The 19,670-nt window shown below is 39.9% G+C and overlaps 1 protein-coding gene across 2 annotated transcripts in view; it reads right to left on the bottom strand.

Annotated features, from left to right (window-relative positions):
• The window catches only part of LOC149443817 (thread biopolymer filament subunit gamma-like), a 29,320-nt gene that overhangs the window by 5,788 nt on the left and 3,862 nt on the right, over positions 1-19,670 (bottom strand). For both annotated transcript variants that reach the window (XM_089655252.1, XM_089655253.1), the window contains exons 3-8: positions 17,395-17,490; positions 15,473-15,649; positions 15,131-15,256; positions 9,428-9,648; positions 3,498-3,544; positions 3,288-3,323 (exon numbers count right to left, since the gene is read on the bottom strand). In XM_089655252.1, the coding sequence (XP_089511378.1) occupies positions 3,288-3,323; positions 3,498-3,544; positions 9,428-9,648; positions 15,131-15,256; positions 15,473-15,649; positions 17,395-17,490 (703 nt within the window). The remainder of the gene's footprint in view (positions 1-3,287; positions 3,324-3,497; positions 3,545-9,427; positions 9,649-15,130; positions 15,257-15,472; positions 15,650-17,394; positions 17,491-19,670) is intronic.

Raw genomic sequence — 19,670 nt, 5'->3', positions numbered from 1 at the left:
ATCTTTGAGAATGAATAATTCTACATTATCCTCTTGCCGCCGGCCGTAGGCATATATGCAGCCTTGGGGGGGGTTGTTTTTTTTACCACCGCGAGGCTGCATATATGCACTCCAAATGTAAACATTTGTGTGCTCAGAGTGCGTGCCCTGCGCACTTCCGGCCCAGTTACCAGCAGGTACAGGACGGCTCCCGGTGCATACTTGCGATCAGGAGCTTCCCGATCATGTAATTGCTGTGACTACCAATGGCAGTAGTCGCATGATCGGAATGCCCACCTCTGCCTCTTGGTATTCGGAACCTCCTAAACGACCAGGAGGCGGTGGTGGGAAGGGGTTAAAAGACCTCACAGACTCACAGAGGTCAGGTCACAGTTTTTATATTATTTGATAAGAATATGTATACAGTTCAATGTCCATATCCTGGGCACAGATGAACTTAAAATAAATACTAATAAATGTTTTTGGGAATTCCTCGTAATGAGCAGCGATAGGCTAGTTTGGGGAATTGTAATAGTAAGTCATTAATTAGTAGCACAGCAGTACTGTATACTGAAGTGAAGCACTGTGTGCTATTGACTGTTCTGTCCAACAAGTGACAAGGGAGTGGAGATACAACTGAGTTCGGATTCAAGAGACCTTTGGAGAAGTCATTAATAATAGGAGACTGCTGTCCACTCCATACAAGTATAACAGCTGGAAAAAGTTTTGGGTTGAACTTTTGTTTTGTTTTTTTTCTTCCAAATTTAAACTATTTAGATGTAAAAAAAAAAAAGGTGACAGGTAACTCCCCAAACCACGGTAATTGTTTCCTGTTTCTCAAGGGTCGTCCTTTGTACTTCTTACAATAAGCTATGAATCTTTGTGCATTAGCCTTTGATAACAAGAGATGCTGATTCTGTTCAGCAAACAAAAAACAACATACAGTACAAGCATACAGTATAACATGGTATGCTTGCCCAAGAGGGGAAGAACATGAAAACCTTTATATAGTACAGGATTTATCGACGTAATTGAGAATATACATTGTATCTAATTTTTGTAACCCTTGTCATATTATCATCTATAATAGTATTCAATAAGTCAATCATATACTTCTAAAACACACAAATAGTGGAAAAAAATGCAAGGCAAGAAAAACAGCATTGCCTTATGAACATAATTCATGGGTACATTTTAAGACTGTAATAGAACTGTCTAGTTAGGTTCACATCTCTTCCTGTAATTTTTAATTTGCAGTCTCTGTTCCACTTTGCCAGTGATATTTGTTTATTTTTGGTTTGTGCCCTTGTTATTTCCTTTGACAAGTAAAAAAAACATTTTCAAATTTATATAAATATATTTTTTTAAAGAGAAACATTCCAATAGTTTTTAGTGAGATTTATATATGAATTCAGTATTTCACATGTTGATTTTTAATTTTACCATTACAGTGAAAAATTCTTCTTTGCATTGGTGGGGATATCTTCTTAAGTAAAGAGTTAAATATCTAAGTATTGGCCAGTTACTAGTTTGTAAAGTTTTGGGGAAAAGAAAACATGTAAGGAACATTTGTTGGTCAACAACAACATTAAACTCTTTCCCTATTGGGGAGATTTCTCCCATTGACATTAACATTGGAGCATAATTCCTTCCACTGATACCATAGGTGATTTACTTTTTCTCACACTGGCACCAATAATGAAGCACTATTCTTCCTCCTACTGATGCCAGGAAATGTTTTACTCTCACTGGCCTCCAACTTTGTATTTTTATTCCCATTCATTGCCAACCCCAGGATATTTTTTATTTACAATGTCCGCTGACCATATAGTGCAGTTTACTGCCACTAACCTCCAACTCTAGGATGGTTTTCCTCCCACTAATTGACCCTTGGGCAGTTATTACTCCCAATGTCCACTGACCTTGAAGCATGGTTTACTCCCATTAATCATTGATCTGTATCCTATTTTACTTTGACCGGCCATAGTCTGACTCTCAGAAGAGCGATGAACTTTTCCTTTTGTAAAAACAAGTTTGAGGAACCTTGTTCTAACCTTTCCCTACTACTGAAGTCTACATAAAAAGTCTTGGCTGGCATTATACTGTAGGCTCACTGCCTGGCCACAACTGCACGAAATATATTTTTGTCGCTACAAAATAAAAGCCACGTGGGACCACGGGAGAGATGGCAAACTGCCCCTTGTTATTATTCTTTAAACCTATGCCTATAACTTCTAATTATGCTTTAGAATGTTGATCCTCAGTATATAATGCTGTAGGGGAACCATAAAACTTTATTATTGCTAAGTGATAAATTTGTTGAAGCCCCAAAAATATACATAGCTCGTGGAGTGTGTTAAATGCACTGAATAGCTTTTTAATATTCTTTTTATGCAAAGCTTTGTGGGCTATGACCTTCTCCTGCAGCAGCCATTTAGAAGACATTTGTGTAAACCCCTCCAGGGAGCTCAGGCACCAGGGGACCACCAGAGGATACCATCTCTGGGCTATCTTTATCCGAGATCCGAGGATGCATGTGATCCAGATTTGCGTTTTTGTATTGGGTTTCTGGTGAGTAGGCAATCTATTCATATTACCACAACGGGAGACCGGATTGCATCTACAACGTTAGAAGTTTTCATTGTGGACTGAGGAATCCGCATATTGATATTACAGTGGACTTATTTTCATTTTTCTGTTATTAAGGTTAATTTCATATAGCGCTGCACTACTTATTTTTATGTATTAATCGCCTCTTCTACTTATTTTTACACTTTAGACTAGATATTTAGGATACTGTTTTTGAAATAATAAAAAAAAACAATAATAGTTTCATAGTTACATAGTTAGTCTGGCTGAAAAAAAGACAAAAACCCAGCTCTGTCTGCTGACCCTGCTAGTACCATAGATATCAGGGTTATCACCCAAGTATCCTTTTATGTGTAAAAGTATTCTTAATAATTATGATAAATACTGTTGAAAAATGGAAATAGTGGTGTTGATTTACTAAAACTGGTGAGTGCAAAATCTGGTGCAGTTGTGCATGGTAGCCAATCAGTTTGTAACTTCAGCTTGGCCAATTAGGCTTTGACAAAAATAAACCTGGAAGCTCATTGGTTTCTATGCAGAGCTGCACCAGATTTTGTACTCTCCAGGTTTAGTACATATGCTCCAGTGTCTCTAGATAATTGTTATACTAAACCAATGCAGGCAACTGATTTTGGGTGGTGGACGTAAATTATAAAATTTGTGATAACTTTACTGCTATGGTTTAATTATATTTTGGTCACTTCATACTTAGTACTCACCTGAACTTGATTCTTTCTTCTGAAAGCCAGCGTCAGCTATACGGAAAAAGGAAAGCAGTTCAATATAAAAATATATAATGTATGACATTTTATCAGAAATTCTGCTGAAAAATCTTCTGCTATATGATTCCTTTACTTTAAATATATGCCCTTGAGGTTTTTAATATTACACAAAAGCTAAATATAAAGCTATTCAATCACAGTACTTACATGAGTAGGTGTAGGTTCCTCCAGATAAAACTTCCACTTCAGGAAATCTAATGTGAAATAAAAGGTTTCATCATTTCAAGGTTCAAGGTTTCAAGGGTAAATAAACAGCCAGTCTCTGAAGGGAGAGGATCATGCTCTGCTTCAGTATGTCACAGTACATGTTGGCATTCATGGATCCCTCAATGAACTGTAGCTCCCCAGTGCCGGCAGCACTCATGCAGCCCCAGACCATGACACTCCCACCACCATGCTTGACTGTAGGCAAGACACACTTGTGTTTGTACTCCTCACCTGGTTGCCGCCACACACTCTTGACACCATCTGAACCAAATAAGTGTATCTTTGTCTCATCAAACCACAGGACGTGGTTCCAGTAATCCATGTCCTTAGTCTGCTTGTCTTCAGCAAACTGTTTGCAGGCTTTCTTGTGCATCGTCTTTAGAAGAGGCTTCCTTCTGGGACAACAGCCATGAAGAGCAATTTGATGCAGTGTGCGGCGTATGGTCTGAACACTGACAGGCTGACCCCCCCCCCACCCCTTCAACCTCTGCAGCAATGCTGGCAGCACTCATATGTCTATTTCCCAAAGACAACCTCTCAATATGACTACTTTGGTTGACCATGGCAAGGCCTGTTCTGAGTGGAACCTGTCCTGTTAAACAGCTGTATGGTCTTGGCCACCGTGCTGCAGCTCAGTTTCAGGGTCTTGGCAATCTTCAAAGCAAGACCACTGCTCCCCAAAGTAAGACCTATGCTCCAGTGGTCTTGCTTTGGGAATGGCGCATGGTTCCAGGGATGTCTTTCCCTCATTGGGCAGCTTTGGGATGATGGATATGCCTGGAAAACCACATGCTTCTTGGGAAAAAAATGATTTGGCAAAGAGAAAATTTGATGTAAATTTGTATCTGTTAGAAATTGTCATTGTACATACTTACTGTTTTTTTGTTTTATAGATTGTAATAGATTCTTATATGTACTGCTCCTAATGAAGCAGTTTGGACCATGAAACGTGTAGAGATCAATGGGGACCATTTTCCATCCCTCTTTCTATAAAATGTAATTATGGTATTGTACATGGCCAGGGGCGGACTGACAACTCCTTGGGCCCTCGGGCGGTGCCCGAGTTTCCAAATGGTCAGTCTGCCCCTGTACATGGCCCTTCTTTGGACTAAGCAATTGGTTATCTTGATCTACAAATGTAATACCGTTATAGAAGGTTGGATATTTGTTTTAGGTGCACCTATATTTATGATTCAGAATCTTTTCCCTTTACTATGTGTTTTATGTATAATTCTTTTTTTATTGTGTAAAAATAAAAGCTTGTATGTTATGTAAGTTGTCATTATTTGATATCTGGTGCCTTGAAAGCCCAAATATGTTATGCAGGCCATAGATGGGTCGAAAATCGGCTGATTTTCGGATCGTTAGTGGGCTAATTGTTCGGCCGTTTTTCGGTATTTTGGCAGATTTTTTTTATCGTTAAAGTTGGAAAAAATCGTCCGATTTTGCCGTTCGGCCGATTTTTGCGGCAATGATGGGCAAATCGGCCAATCTTTTTACCGATAAAAAAAATCTGCGCATGACCTGCAAGAGGAAGACAAAAAGAAGAAAAAGAAGAGGGTGAAGAAGAAGAAGAAGAGGAAGAGGAAGAAGAAGAGGATGAAAAAGAGGATGAAGAAGAAGAGGATGAAGAAGAAGAAGAGGATGAAGAAGAGGAAGAAGAAGAAGAGGAAAAAGAAGAGGAAGAAGAAGAAGACGAAGAAGAGGATGAAGAAGAGGATAAAGAAGAGGATGAAGAAGAAGGAGAAGAGGATGAAGAAGAAGAAGAAGAGGATGAAGAAGAGGATGAAGAAGAAGAGGATGAAGAAGAGGAAGAAGAAGAAGAGGATGAAGAAGAGGAAGAAGAAGAAGAGGATGAAGAAGAGGATGAAGAAGAAGAAGAAAAGGATGAAGAAGAATAGAAAGAAGAGGATGAAGAAGAGGAAGAAGAAGAGGATGAAGAAGAGGATGAAGAAGAAGAGGATGAAGAAGACGAAGAGCATGAAGAAGAAGAAGAGGATGAAGAAGAGGAAGAAGTAGAGGATGACGAAGAGGATGAAGAAGAAGAAGAGGATGATGAAGAAGAAGAGGATGAAGAAGAAGAAGAAGAGGATGAAGAAGAAGAGGATGAAGAAGAAGAGGATGAAGAAGAAGGAGAAGAAGAAGAGGATGAAGAAGAAGAAGAGGATGAAGAAGAAGAAGAAGAGGATGAAGAAGAAGAAGGAGAGGATGAAGAGGATGAAGAAGAAGAGGATGATGAAGAAGAAGAAGAGGATGAAGAAGAAGAGGATGAAGAAGAGGATGAAGAAGAAGAAGAGGAAGAATAAGAGGAAGAAGAAGAATTCCAGTCTGGCAAAAAGTGTCCCTGCAGAGAGCTCCGCTATTTCTTTGACAGTTCCTTGACATTTATAGCGGTTGCAACAATGTATCTATTTGTTTCCAAATAAAACCATCTGTATCCGAAATGGATACAAATAGATACATTGTTGCATCCACTAAAAATGTCAAAGAACTGTCAAAGAAATAGCGAAGCTCTCTGCAGGGACACTTTTTGCCGGCTGTAGACGGGATGAAAATCGGCCAATTGTTTTTACCGTTGCTGTTTTTTTTAACGTCGGCCGCTTGAACGACCGATTGTTTGTTTTTTTAAAAGAAAAATCGGCCGATTTTCGACCCATCTATGGCCTGCATTAGGATTCTAAGAATTCAACTACAGGTGAGCCTAATTATTCATTAAACAGGTGTCCAGCAGACACTTAATTATAAAAGGGCGTTACTTAACAAAGAAAACCCCTTCCCATTTTATGCTGTCAGCAATCGCACCACATGGAAGAGAAATGGCACAAGACCTGAGAAAGAAAATAATTTATTTACACAAGAAAGGTGAAGGCTACAAGAAGATCAGCAAAGGTTTACCTATCAGTCAGAATATTGTAGCAAAAGTGATACAAAAATTTAACAAAGATGGAACTGAAACCATCTCACAGAGATGTCCAGGCCGTACACAGAAGTTACCACCTCGATAGGAGCATCTTCTGATGAGAAGGATTGAAAAAAATCACCATTGTAAGTTCACTGCAGTTAGCTAAAGAAGTAGAAAACCAAACTGGGGTGATTGTTTCCCGTGACACAATACGGTGTACCATTTGGAAACTTGGGCACTGCCCGAGGGCCCGGGGTCAGTAGGGGGCCCCATGAAATGCCCCTGGTACCTTTTTTATAGGCTTTTTTGAGTTTGGGCAAGGACACAGGGGCCCCATGATCCCCTATTGGCCGGGGGCCCCAAGAGTTGTCAGACTGCCCCTGCGGTGTACACTGCAGAGGAATGGCATGCATAGGTGTCTTCCACGAACGAAGCCTCTCCTAAAGCTCATGATCTGAACCTAATTGAACACCTATGGGGAATTCTGAAGAGACAAATTGAGCATCACTTTCCATCCAGGATCCAGGCTCTAAAAGAGGTTATTCTTGAAGAATGGAAAAAGATGGATGTTGCAATATGTCGCCAACTTGTTCATTCCATCCTAGAAGACTTGGCTCTGTCCTTACAAATCATGGAGGTCATACGAAATACTATCTATAGTAGTTTTTGCTGTGGGGTGTATTCATTTTTGCATCAACTAATTTGAGTAAAACGGAAGGTTTTGTAATCTAAGTTATATTATTAACCTTACTTTTATGTAATGAGTTAAACAAACGTTCTATAAAACTCAGTTTTGGTACAATTTTGGAAATTGTTCTCGTGTTCATTGAGATATTGATTAAAATCTTACTTTTCAAAAGGGGTGAACTCAGTTATGCTGAGCACTGTATGTATATATATATACACATATACACAATATAAAACTATAGGGGACAAAACTTAAATAAATAAATATATATATATATATATATTTGTTTAATATCTTCCCTCAACTCAACTTCTACTGCAGAGGGTGACATTACAGTCATTTTAACAAGATCACAGGGAATGCTGAGTAGCCAAAATCTCATGAGATGATGCTCAAATAGTGCAGTAACATATTCTCATGGGATTGGAGCTATTCAGCATTCCCTGGGAATGTGTTGGAAGGAGAATAGCATCACTGTCACCTAAGGCTACGTTCACACTAGCGTTGTATGCAGGCGGCAGAGAGGCGTTTGGGAAGCGTTTTTACCGCTTTCCAAACGCCTCTGCCAATTCTGCACATTACAGCACATGGTGCTGTTCTAACGGGAGCGTTTGCGTCGCGTCGCTTCAAAACGGACGCCTCTGGTCGAGTCAGGAGACGTTGAAGCCTCCTATTCTAGTCTATGGTGCCGCTCCGCAAACACCCGGCCGGCGTTTGCGGTGTGGTTGCGACGCGGTTGCGGGGCATTTGCAGAGCGGTAACACCACTCAAACTTCATTATAGGCGTTTGTGGGGCGTTATTAACCACTTGCTGTCCGCCTGCTGTTTATAAACGGCAGGGCGGTGGCAGTCCAGGGGCGGGTTGCCGTTCATAAACGGCACCCGCCTTTTCTAGCTGTGCGCGCTCCCTGGGAGCGCGCAGCACCGCAATCCGGTGCCCGCTGTGTCCTCCGGACACAGTGAAACACTGATCATCGGACGGGACCTCTGTACGAGGTCCTGATCATGTGATCACTGATTGGCCAATCAGTGATCACATGCAAAGTAGTAAGCAAGATGTCACTTGTGACATCATTGCTTACTACGTGTGAAATCTGTGAATGATCACAGAGGTCACATGGTACAAGGCTATTCACAACAGTCTTGTACCATGTGACAAGCTGTGACCAATCACAGCTCACTCAGTACTTCTCAATGACTGCAAGAATGCAGACAGAGAGAAAGAGAAATGATTGCTTTTACATCCTATATGGGTGTAAAAGCAATCAGTGCAAAAAAAAAAAAAATCTTCATCACCCCCACAAGTAGTACAGTGTCACCACTGTACTACTAGGGTGACAGTAAAAAATAATAATATAAAAAAATAAAATAAAAATGTAAAAAAAAATGTTTAAAAATTATAATTTTTGGTTATAAACTAATTTGGATTTTTTTTTTTTAACTAAAAAAATAACGGAATAAATTTTGGCCAAGATTTATGATGAAATATTATTTGCAAAATTTTATAAAAAAAACACTTTTTTTCAAAATTTTTGGACATTTTCATTTACATAGTAAAAAAAATAAAAATCTCAGCAGTGAATAAATACCACCAAAATAAAGCTTTATCTGTCTCAAAAAAATGGTAAAAAATTCATATGGGTACAGTATTGCATGACCGCGCAATTGTCATTCAAAGTGTGATTGCGCTGAAAGCTGAAAATTGCCCTGGACAGGAAGGGGGTAAAAGTGTCCGGACAGGAAGTGGTTAACGCTCGGCAAATGCATAGCAACCGCCGCTAAACCGCACATGCGGCATTTGCGGAGCGTCTGCGGAGCGTTAAAAACGCTCCGCAAACACTGGACCAACGCTTGCCAAACGCTATAGGGGCGTTTGGCAAGCGTTGGTAAAACAGCCAAGTGTGAACGAGCCCTAAGTGACTACTACAGTAGTTCAAACTCACCATCATTATAAGTCTACTTATGTAACTTATTCCTAACTGAGACCCTTTAACCGGTTGCATTGATGCTTCTAGCAGACTCCTGAATGACAGCCTATAAAGAACAGTGTTAGGTAAATTTGTATTCCGTAAGGACTTGCGGACTTATTCTTGATAACCTCGAGACTTTTGATTCGGGTTTTGTATGTTCTTATTGAGTTCAGAGGAATCAATACTAACACCACTGTGAACATTATTTTTCCCTGTTTAAAGTGTTATTTCTAAGAAAACAGAAAATGTTTTACAGAAAATAGAAGTTCAATGTGGGATGTACAGTATATACTGTATATTATCTACTCACTTGATGTCTTCACCCTCCAGTAGCTTCTTGTAGGTGGCAATTTCTACATCTAGGGCTTGTTTTATGTCCAGCAGTTCCTGATAATTCACAATGATTTTGTGAAGCTCTACTTTAGCTGACTCAATAGCGGCTTCATAGCTGGTGATCTGTGCTTGAAATTCAGCCACCCCCACGCTAGATCTAGCAACAACTTCTGCCAGGTTGCTCTCGAGCGTATAGTTCTAACAAAAAAAACAAAATTTTTAAGCAATAAAAAAGGATTACTCTAAAACAATACGGTTACAATTTATTCTATATTGCGTACTGATATAAACAAGCTAAAGTAAAATAAGAAATATCCAGAGACATTTTGTGGCAGAGCCAATCATTAACGTTTGTCAGGTACAATGCTGTTCTGAAGAATGAAGAATCCATGAGGACATAATTATTACATATGTTTTGCATTGTAAATATAATTTTTAAATAAATGTTAAAAATGTTACTAAACAATTGACCCTGCATTTACTCTATCTGGTCTCCCACGGTACACAAACCATGTAAATGCAATTATTTTAGTAAATATAAACTGCTAAATACCTTTTCTCATCAGCAGTTAGAGCAGTCTTGTGACTTCTATCAGTGACCAGCAGAGCACTGGTTAAAGCTTGTAGGAGTTTTCATTCTTACCTGATTGTCCTATGAGGCTGCATAACCCCTAACCCTGTGTCTGGACAATGTTGATTGGCCCTGTGCTAATCACATGCACTCTCCCAAGAAAAAAAAACAACTCTCTAGCAATACACACCAAACTGAGCATGTGCAGATTGCCCTCAAGTCTCTGTTCTATCAGCAGATTGATTGGGGACTGTAGAAGAAGGGGAGGATCAGAGAAGAGAAGATCAAACACCCTTTTTACACAATGTGAAGGATTAACCCCTTAGGTTCCACAGTGAGTATAACAAGCATGTTTTGCATGCATTTACAGACTGATTTTACTGTTATGGGTTTAATAACACTTTAACATAAGTAAGCCATACATAAAACATAAAAACTGGATAGTTTCAGAAAAGGAATTCCACAAAATACATTGACAGAAGCCATCAAAGGCAGCATTTATAGGAGGAGAAGAAGTCCCTAAAGTCCAAAAGTCATTTGTACAAGCAGAATGAAGACATTTGGATACGGTAGCTTGGGGCAGAGGGGTGTGGAAGTAGTAAATGCTGCTTCATTACCATTTTGGACTCATTATCTAATCACAATGGGCAATTCTCCCACAGTGTGTCTTTATTACATCACAGGCATGTGTGGCTCTGCTTGTGTACGCATCACACATGGTCATGATGTAATAATGGTCAGTGGTGGGGGAGTCTTGCTACCACCACAAAGCCCTGGTCCATGGATTGTGCAACTCCGATCTAGAAAATTAATAAAGGTAAGTACATTCCCCAGTATGGTCCTGCATTTAAAGTGTATATCTGGGCAAATAAAAACAGATTCAGTTTATCTCTGGAATATATTCATGTTCCCCCATGTTTTATCCCTTTAAAAGTGCTGCAAGTACAGAAAAATATCTACTGATCTGCCAGAAATCCATTGTGCTCCAAACTTCCATTTTCACTTTCAGGCCCCATTCACACCTAGCTTATTCGGACCGCATGTTTTTTGGCTCATTTTTCCAGTGACACACATGGGGTCAGCCTGTTGATGCTGACGGGCTGCGCTACACATGGCAAAATAACTCATGGGACATTTTGATGTAGTGCCAGTTGCACGTTTGTTTCTGTGTTTGGGATGCCTTTACCAATTAATGGCTCAGACAGCACAACTAGTTTTTAGGTGCTTAAAGGTGGCCATACACTATACAATCTCTGTACAATTTTCTTTAGATTTACCAAAACTATGGAACAGGAGGCCCCACCTATCTATCCATTCACTCTGTATCCAATCAGTCAGGCCCTTGCACTACATCAGGGGTGTCGAACCCACGGGCCACATTTGGCCCCAGAGAGTTTAGCATGCAGCCCTGGAGGTATGCTGGGGAAGCCAGGCAAATGCACACATGGAGGGATGCCGGGGATGCTGTGCAAACATAGTTTTTAGGTGAAGGACGCTTGTTTTAACCACATGCCGCCCAGCCACTGTATAAATACGGCGGCAGGGCGGCACGGCTGGGCAAAATCACGTTTTAAAACGTGTGTTTTGTAAACAGGTAGGGGGCGCGTGCGAGGCGCTCCGCCGCCCTACCTGTCCCGCCGATCACAGCTGCGGATGTCAGTCGCCGGGTCACAGCCGGTCATTACCGGCTATGTCCAGGCGATTGGCGGCAATCGCTGACAGAGAGCACAGCTGCAGTAGCTGTGCTTTCTGTCAGTTCCCTGACAGCTCCAGGACAAGCTGATCGGGACAGAAGAGTTTCTCTCTCCCGATCAGCCAGCGGTGTTCCCTGCAGTACACACCCCGCCCCCTAGTAAAACACTCCCCTCACACGGATAACCCTTTCACTGAAAAATAAACTTAACCCCTTCCTCCCCAGTGCCATTAGTACAGTGTCGGTGTTTTTTTTTGCACTGATCATTGTATTGGTGTCACCAAGTCAGTACCCCCCAATGTCAGAATGTCTGCCGCAGTCCTGCAGTCCCGCCATAAGTCGCTGATCGCCGCCATAAGTCGCTGATCGCCGCCATTATTAGTATAAAAAACAACTAAAAATCCCAGTATTTGTAAACACTATAACTTTCACGTAAACCAATTAATTTACACGTATTGGTTTTTTTTTTTAGCAAAGACATGTCGCAGAATGCATTTTGGCAGAAATTTATGACTAAATTTGATTTTTAAATTTTTTTTTACTGGACATGTTTTATAGCAAAAAGTCCAAAATATTGATTTTTTTCCTCAAAATTGTCAGCCTTTTTTTTTATAGCGCAAAAAATAAAAACCACACAGGCCTTCAAATACCACTGAAAGAAAGCTCAATTTGTGGGAAAAAAAGGATGTAAATTTCATTTATGTACCGTATTGCATGACCGCGCAATTGTCCGTTAAACTAGCGCAGTGCTGTATAGCAAAAAAATGGCGTAAATTGCAGTATCTATACCATAGTTTGTAGACGCTATAACTTCCACACAAAGCAATCAATATACACTTATTGGGATTTTTTTTACCAAAAACATGTAGCAGAATACATTTTGGCCTAAATTTATAACTAACTTTGAGTTTACTATATATTTTTTATAGCTGAAAGTAAAAAATATTGTTTTTCCTCAAAATTTTTGGCTTTTTTTTGTTTATAGCGTGAAAAATAAAAAGCGCACAGGTGATCAAATACCACCGAAAGAAAGCTCTATTTGTGTGAAAAAAAGGACATAAATTTCGTTTGGGTGCAGCATTGCATGACCGCGCAATTATTAGTTGAATTAGTGCAGCGCCAAGTAGCAAAAAGAGGCCTGGTCATTAAGGGGGGTAAATCCTCTGGAGGTCAAGTGGTTAAAAAGTCAATGCAGGATGTGTATGCTAATGAGATCAGCTTGTAAATCCCTTCCTGTGTCTTAGGCTAAGTGCACACCTATGCAGTTTGCATTTGATCTGTTTTTGCAGTGCTTTTTGTGGTGCGTTTTGTGTTTTTGATGTGTTTTGCATTTTTTTTTCAACTTGTTGCTGGGCAGATTAAAATACAAAATGCATCAGAATGCATCAAAAACACACTACATGCATTTCTGCAGTGTCTCCATTGAAGTCTATTGAATCAAGTTGCAACGTTTTGCGTTTAAAAAGGTCCCTGACCCTTTCCAAAAAACGCACCAGGTGAAAACGCGGAGTTGTGAACGTGTCCCATAGGAAATCATGTTATATGGACTGTACTGCGTTTCTGCAAAATGCAAAGTGCACCACAAAACGCTTAGGTGTGAACCTAGACTTACTGGTTTCTCTGTCCCAAATCTACATACCAGGAATTGGTGACGCTTTCTAAGAAACACAGCAAGGGCTAAGGTAAGGCCTTGTTCTCAAAATCGAAGAGAGCTATTATTTTTTTGTAACAGAGGTACATTAATGGTAGATTGGTACATAGGAGAGCTGGAATTTAGAAAAAAAAGGTGAACCTAGCCATTAAATGGCTAAAACCTGGGGATATATGCATGTATTGCAGAGATGTACTGAATATGTCTTTTGATAGTCTACTTTGTTTAAACTACAAATCCAATTTATATTACTGCTGTTAAATTATAATCAAGTACTAAATGAATTATACACCACCAATATGGATAGCTGCTATGTAGAGACCAGCTCAAGCAGCAATGTAGGAATCCTGATTGATGTCACCAAAGGAAAAAAAATACATTTTTCATCAAAGCTGAGGGAAAGGTGTCCATCTCCTAGGACAGGGGTCTCCAAATTTTTCAAACAAAGGGCTGGTTTACTGTCCTTTAAGCTTTAGGAGGGCCGGATTGTGACCAGTCGGGATAGAAAATGTCCCGGGCCCAGCATCAGTGAAAATAAACATGGGGTACTATTCCTCCCATTAATACCCATCATTGGTATCAGTGTAAGAAATAGTGTCCCTTTGTAGGTGTCAGATGGAATAGAACCTCATATCATTGGGAGGAATAGTGCCAAGGGCCAGATAAAGGATAGCAAAGGGCCACATCCAGACACCCCTGTCCTAGGACACTAGCAAAAATACTAAGGCATGCTTGGTAGAAGAGGGATTATGGGCACTGGGTTATAATTTTTTATGTTTGCAGGTGTTCCGACCTCTTCTGAACTGTTACTGAATTATTATTATTATACAGTATTTATATAGCGCCAAATGGTCTGCTCAGCGCTGTACAGTAGCAAGGGGGACAGAACATGAGACAAGACAGTAACAATACAATACACGAGGGGTTTGAGGGCCCTGCTCTTTCGAGCTTACAATCTAGGAGGGAGGGGAAGGTGGTACAGGAGGAGATGGCTGTAGGGGATGGAGTGGTGGGAGGAGTGGAGGAGATTAGTTGTTAGGTGAGGTTGGGGTAGGCTTCCCTGAAGAGGAGGGTTTTCAGGGTGCGCCTGAAGGTGAGGAGGGTAGGTGACATTCTGATGGATTGGGGTAGGGAGTTCCAGAGGATGGGGGAAGTCCTGGAGAAGTCCTGCAATCGGGCGTGGGAGGAGGAGACCAGGGAGCTAGAGAGTAGGAGGTCCTGTGAGGAGCGGAGGGCACGGGTAGGGTAGTATTTGGGTATCAGGTCAGTTATGTAGTTCGGGGCGGCATTGTGAATGGCTTTGTAGGTCAGAGTTAGCAGTTTGAATTTGATGCGTTGGGCAATCGGGAGCCAATGAAGGGATTGGCAGAGGTGGGAGGCAGAATGTCTCTGTCCAAAAAATGGACAACGGAGAAGACACATTGTAGCAGAAACGGGAAGTGAAAGAACTTCTGAAAGTGTTTTAGCTGTTGTCCGTGCCTTCCTGTCCTTGTTACAACTGCACCTCTCTTTTCTTTTTGTATGACTCTCACTGGGACAGAAAATGAGGAAAAAGTTCAACAATGAAGTCCAAGATAGAGATAAAAACCTCAGCGAAATGTCGACTAATGTCGACCGAATCTGAACTACTCAACTAGAAAACACTTTTTTTGTCTGGAGTTGAGCTTTAAAAATGATACAAAAATTATTTCAATGACAGTTTGCACAAATGGACTAAAAGACTAATATTCATCTGTGTACCAACTTAATTTCTACAGATACGTACCACTGTTAGAGCTGACTGTAGTTCAGTGTTTAACGTTTGGAGTTCTTTCTTTGTTCCAGAAATTTCTGTTTTAACTGTGGCAACCACTTCTGTTGTTTTAGCTGTTTCGCTGTTAATTTCTTCAATCTTCAAAATAAAAGAAAATACAGCTCTTACATAATATTCATTTTATTTATTATATGAATATAATAAATGGATCAGCTGTGGGTTGATCCATCACATAGACTATGTAACTATGTGATATGTGATTAAATGTATTTAATATTTTTAGTTTTTAGTTTTTATCAACAGGAATAGAATTAGAAAAAAAATCATCAGTCAGTTGTAAAAAAAAACAATTACCTTAGCTCTGAAATATGTTTCTGCATCTTCCTTGTGTTGTAGGACAGATTTTTCGTATTCGGTTCTGAGTTTGTTCAGGGCAGAAGTGAGGTCAAATGATTTAACTGCATCCACTTCGATCAGTGAGACTGAAGTATCGGCTGTGGCTCCCAATTTACTCTGTAGTGTACTTAGTTCCTGTGCAGAGAATACAGGGGACAGAATGTTATCCAGAGACATAGGTTTTGTGCTGTTAATGTGATGTGGCTTCTTATATTTATATTTACAGAATATTTATCATTTGCAAGCTATATCAGTAAAGAATGCACATGTGCAATTATGGTCTCATAATGCTAATTATTTTGCCAAATCAGATAACAAACTTAATATATATTCAGTGCTGCTGAGTAGAACACAAGCGGACCGACATCACAGAAAGAAGCGATCCAGCAGACTGGAAAAATACATCTCAGAAATTCAATGACGAATTCATATTTGGGCCAAATTCAATCTCCTCACTACGGCTGCATTGCATACATCAGGGGTGCTCAATCTGTGGCCTGCAGGCCACATGTAGGCCTCGGGGCCCTCTGATGTGTCCCTTGACCTCAAACCGGGGAAGAGAGATTCTATTATATTCTGTGGGTTTGGTGGGCTTTCAGAAAGTGCACCACATCTGCAAGATATAATAGAAGTCTATGGCAAAGCGTAGCTAACCCGTAGGAAAGCCGCGGGTGCAGTGCAGATATACCACAGTACAGTGTCAGAGCAGCCTTATAGGGGGCTCAGGACAGTAAGGGCTCGTTTACATTTGCGGTTTATGGGTGATTTTTTTACCACACCCTCCCAATCAGTCAGCTGTGAAAACATGGAATAGACTCCCTCAAGAGTCGGTTCTGGCCAGCTCAGTGGATTGCTTTAAAAAAGGCCTGGATTCTTTCTTGGATACACAGAATATAACTTGATCAGAGGCGGACTGACAACTCATGGGGCCCCCGGGCAATAGGGGATCATGGGTTCCCTGTGTCCTTGCCCAAACTCAAAAAAGCCTATGAAAAAGGTACCAGGGGCATCTCATGGGGCCCCCTACTGACCCAGGGCCCTCGGGCAGTGCCCGAGTTTCCAAATGGTCAGTCCACCCCTGCACTGGATACTAACATTTATAGGTAAAGTTGATCCAGGGAATATCTGATTGCCTCTCAGGGGATCAGGAAGGAATTTTTTCCCTGCAGGAGCAAATTGGATCATGCTTTGCTGTGTTTTTTGCCTTCCTCTGGATCAACTGTGGGTGTAGGATTATAATTTTTTTTTTTTTTTAATGGTTGAACTGGATGGACTTTTGTCTTTTTTTCAGCCAGACTATGTAAATATTATTGTTTTTTTTTTTATTATGTCAAAACCAGTATCCTAAATATCTAGTCTAAAGTGTAATAATAAGTAGAAGAGGAGATTAATAGGAGACTAACTATTTTACTATGTAACCACTGGTGTAGCATTAGGGGTCGCAATGGTAACCTCGCCCCATGCTCCCAGGGGGCCCGTGCGGCTTCCTTGTCACATTCTGTTTTACACTTGAATGTGAAGGGTGGTGGGGGCATTATATAAAGAAACCGATCATCTCCATTTTCCTCCTGCAACCTCGAAAAGTCGACTTTACCTCTTATCCCTCCTGCTGGCATTCAGCGGCTGCAGGAGGAGAATGTTCATTATGTTATTCAAAATAAAAAATTTTAAATTCTGAACCATTTCATCTCATTGTGGCACAATTGGCCCTCGCTCTACAAATGTTGAGCACCCTTGGCATATATGTTTTCATAACGGACTGAAGAATTACAGTCACCGCTAATTACATTAATCAGATTTAAAAGAGATTCTGTACACTTGGTATATATTACAAACAAGTTTTCAGGTGTATGTTTTTTTGTGTGCTGTCATTTTCTTACTTCTTCGTGAGTCTTCTTCAGGAATTCAAGGTCATCAAGTGCAGCGGAGAATCTTTGTTCAAGAGTTGTGCGCAGTTCACCGGCAGCCTCAATGTCCTGTAAGTTTAAAAGCAATACAATATGTTAATGGATTCAGATTCATCAGGCCTAGCAACCTTAAGAAGAAACACTCAGAAATTCTGAAAACAGATCACATATGGCTCATTGGCACTTAACAGTTTTCTATAGTATTGTTGGGTTTTCAACACTCATATTTAGGTATAAAAATGTTCTTCATTTAAGTTTCTTAGATTGTAAGCTCCCAGGATCAGGTCCTCCTAAACCTTTTGTATTGAACTGTATTGTTGCTGTATTGTCTCCCGTTATATTGTAAAGCACTGAGCAAACTGTTGGCGCTATATAAATCCTGTATAATAATAATAATAAAAAGTTATATTTTCCTCACATACACATTTCAAGAGAAACTCCTTTTTTTTTGGCTGCAGTCATGCATTTTAACCACTTGCCGCCCAGCCACTGTATAAAAACGGTGGCAGGGCGGCACGGCTGGGCAAAAGCACGTTTTAAAACGTGCTGTTTCAAAACAGGTAGGGGGCGCGCGTGAGGACCGCAGTCCTGCCATAAGTCGCTGATCGCCGCCATAAGTTGCTGATCGCCGCCATTATTAGTATAAAAAAAACTAAAAATCCCAGTATCTTTACCGTCATTTGTAAACGCTATAACTTTCACGTAAACCAATTAATTTACACGTATCGGGGTTTTTTTTTAGCAAAGACATGTCGCAGAATGCATTTTGGCCGAAATTTATGACGAAATTTGATTTTTACATTTTTTTTTAACTGGACATGTTTTATAGCAAAAAGTACAAAATATTGTTTTTTTTTCTCAAAATTGTCAGCCTTTTTTTTTTATAGCGCAAAAAATAAAAAATGCACAGGTGATCAAATACCACCGAAAGAAAGCTCTATTTGTGTGAAACAAAGTACATAAATTTCATGTATGTACTGCGCAATTGTCCGTGAAACTAGCGCAGCGCTGTATAGCAAAAAAATTGTGTAAATTGCAGTATTTATACCATAGTTTGTAGACGCTATAACTTCCACACAAAGCAATCAATATACACTTATTGGGATTTTTTTTACCAAAAACATGTAGCAGAATACATTTTGGCCTAAATTTATAACTAATTTTGAGTTTACTATATATTTTTTATAGCTGAAAGTAAAAAATATTGTTTTTCTTCAAAATTTTTGGTCTTTTTTTGTTTATTGCGTGAAAAATAAAAAGCGCACAGGTGATCAAATACCACCGAAAGAAAGCTCTATTTGTGTAAAAAAAAAGGACGTAAATTTTGTTTGGGTGCAGCGTTGCATGACCGCGCAATTATCAGTTGAATTAGTGCAGCGCCGAGTAGCAAAAAGAGGCCGGGTAAGGAAGGGGGGTAAATCCTCAGGAGGGCAAGTGGTTAATGCAATGTTAAAATAATGTTAAACTTTAATATTCTTGTTCCATAAGGTTGTTACTTTCCTAATTATAAATGTTGTAGATTAGTCAAATAGAGGGAGATCTGCGTTTCACTGTCATTTAACCTCTCTAGTTAACAATTGTTGAGATAGGATGTGCCTTGTTTTCAATGGGTCTGCAGACCCGTGTCTTTATGAGAATCAGAAGTATAGCAGTAAGCAGAGCCTGCATATTGGCTTCTCTATGTACCTTTATCATTATAAACTATGCATAGAAACAAGGTTAAAACATTAATACCAATTGATAAGATTATTTACCTGACAACATTCACATTCTTATTAAAAATATTAAAATAATATAGATTCCCCTTAAAGGTAAATTCCAATCGAAACCCAAAAGCAAACTTAAAGAGAAAAAGAGAGAATGAAAAATAATCTACCAAATCCTCCATTAATGCTTTACAGTGCAGATGGACAAATTTCCCTCTGTGGCTATTGTATTTTGACAGCTGTCCCCACTGGCTGTGAAAATACCCCAACAGCTGCTGCTTCTTATTGGAAGCAGCTGCTGTTTGGCTGAGACAAATCTGGCCAACAATGAGCATGAGCGGGTCACCCACTAAACAAATTTTGTCCAGTTGCTCCTGAACAGGCTGACATTCGAATGGTCAGCTAAAGAGTTTCTGTTTTTCATCTAAGCATTGCTTGAGTGCTCATTTCCACCAAACTCCATTTTGTTCATAATTTGATGATCTGGAAATGCCTTTATCTGCTTTTTAATAATGCAGGAAAGGAATTCCCAAACACACATCC

Source organism: Staurois parvus, unplaced genomic scaffold (genome assembly GCF_062004578.1).
Source record: "Staurois parvus isolate SC_StPar_1 unplaced genomic scaffold, SC_StPar_1.0 ptg000829l, whole genome shotgun sequence".
NCBI lineage: Eukaryota > Metazoa > Chordata > Amphibia > Anura > Ranidae > Staurois > Staurois parvus.
The sequence above is the reverse complement of the archived record's forward strand: the minus strand, read 5'-3'. Positions and strand labels throughout refer to the sequence as shown.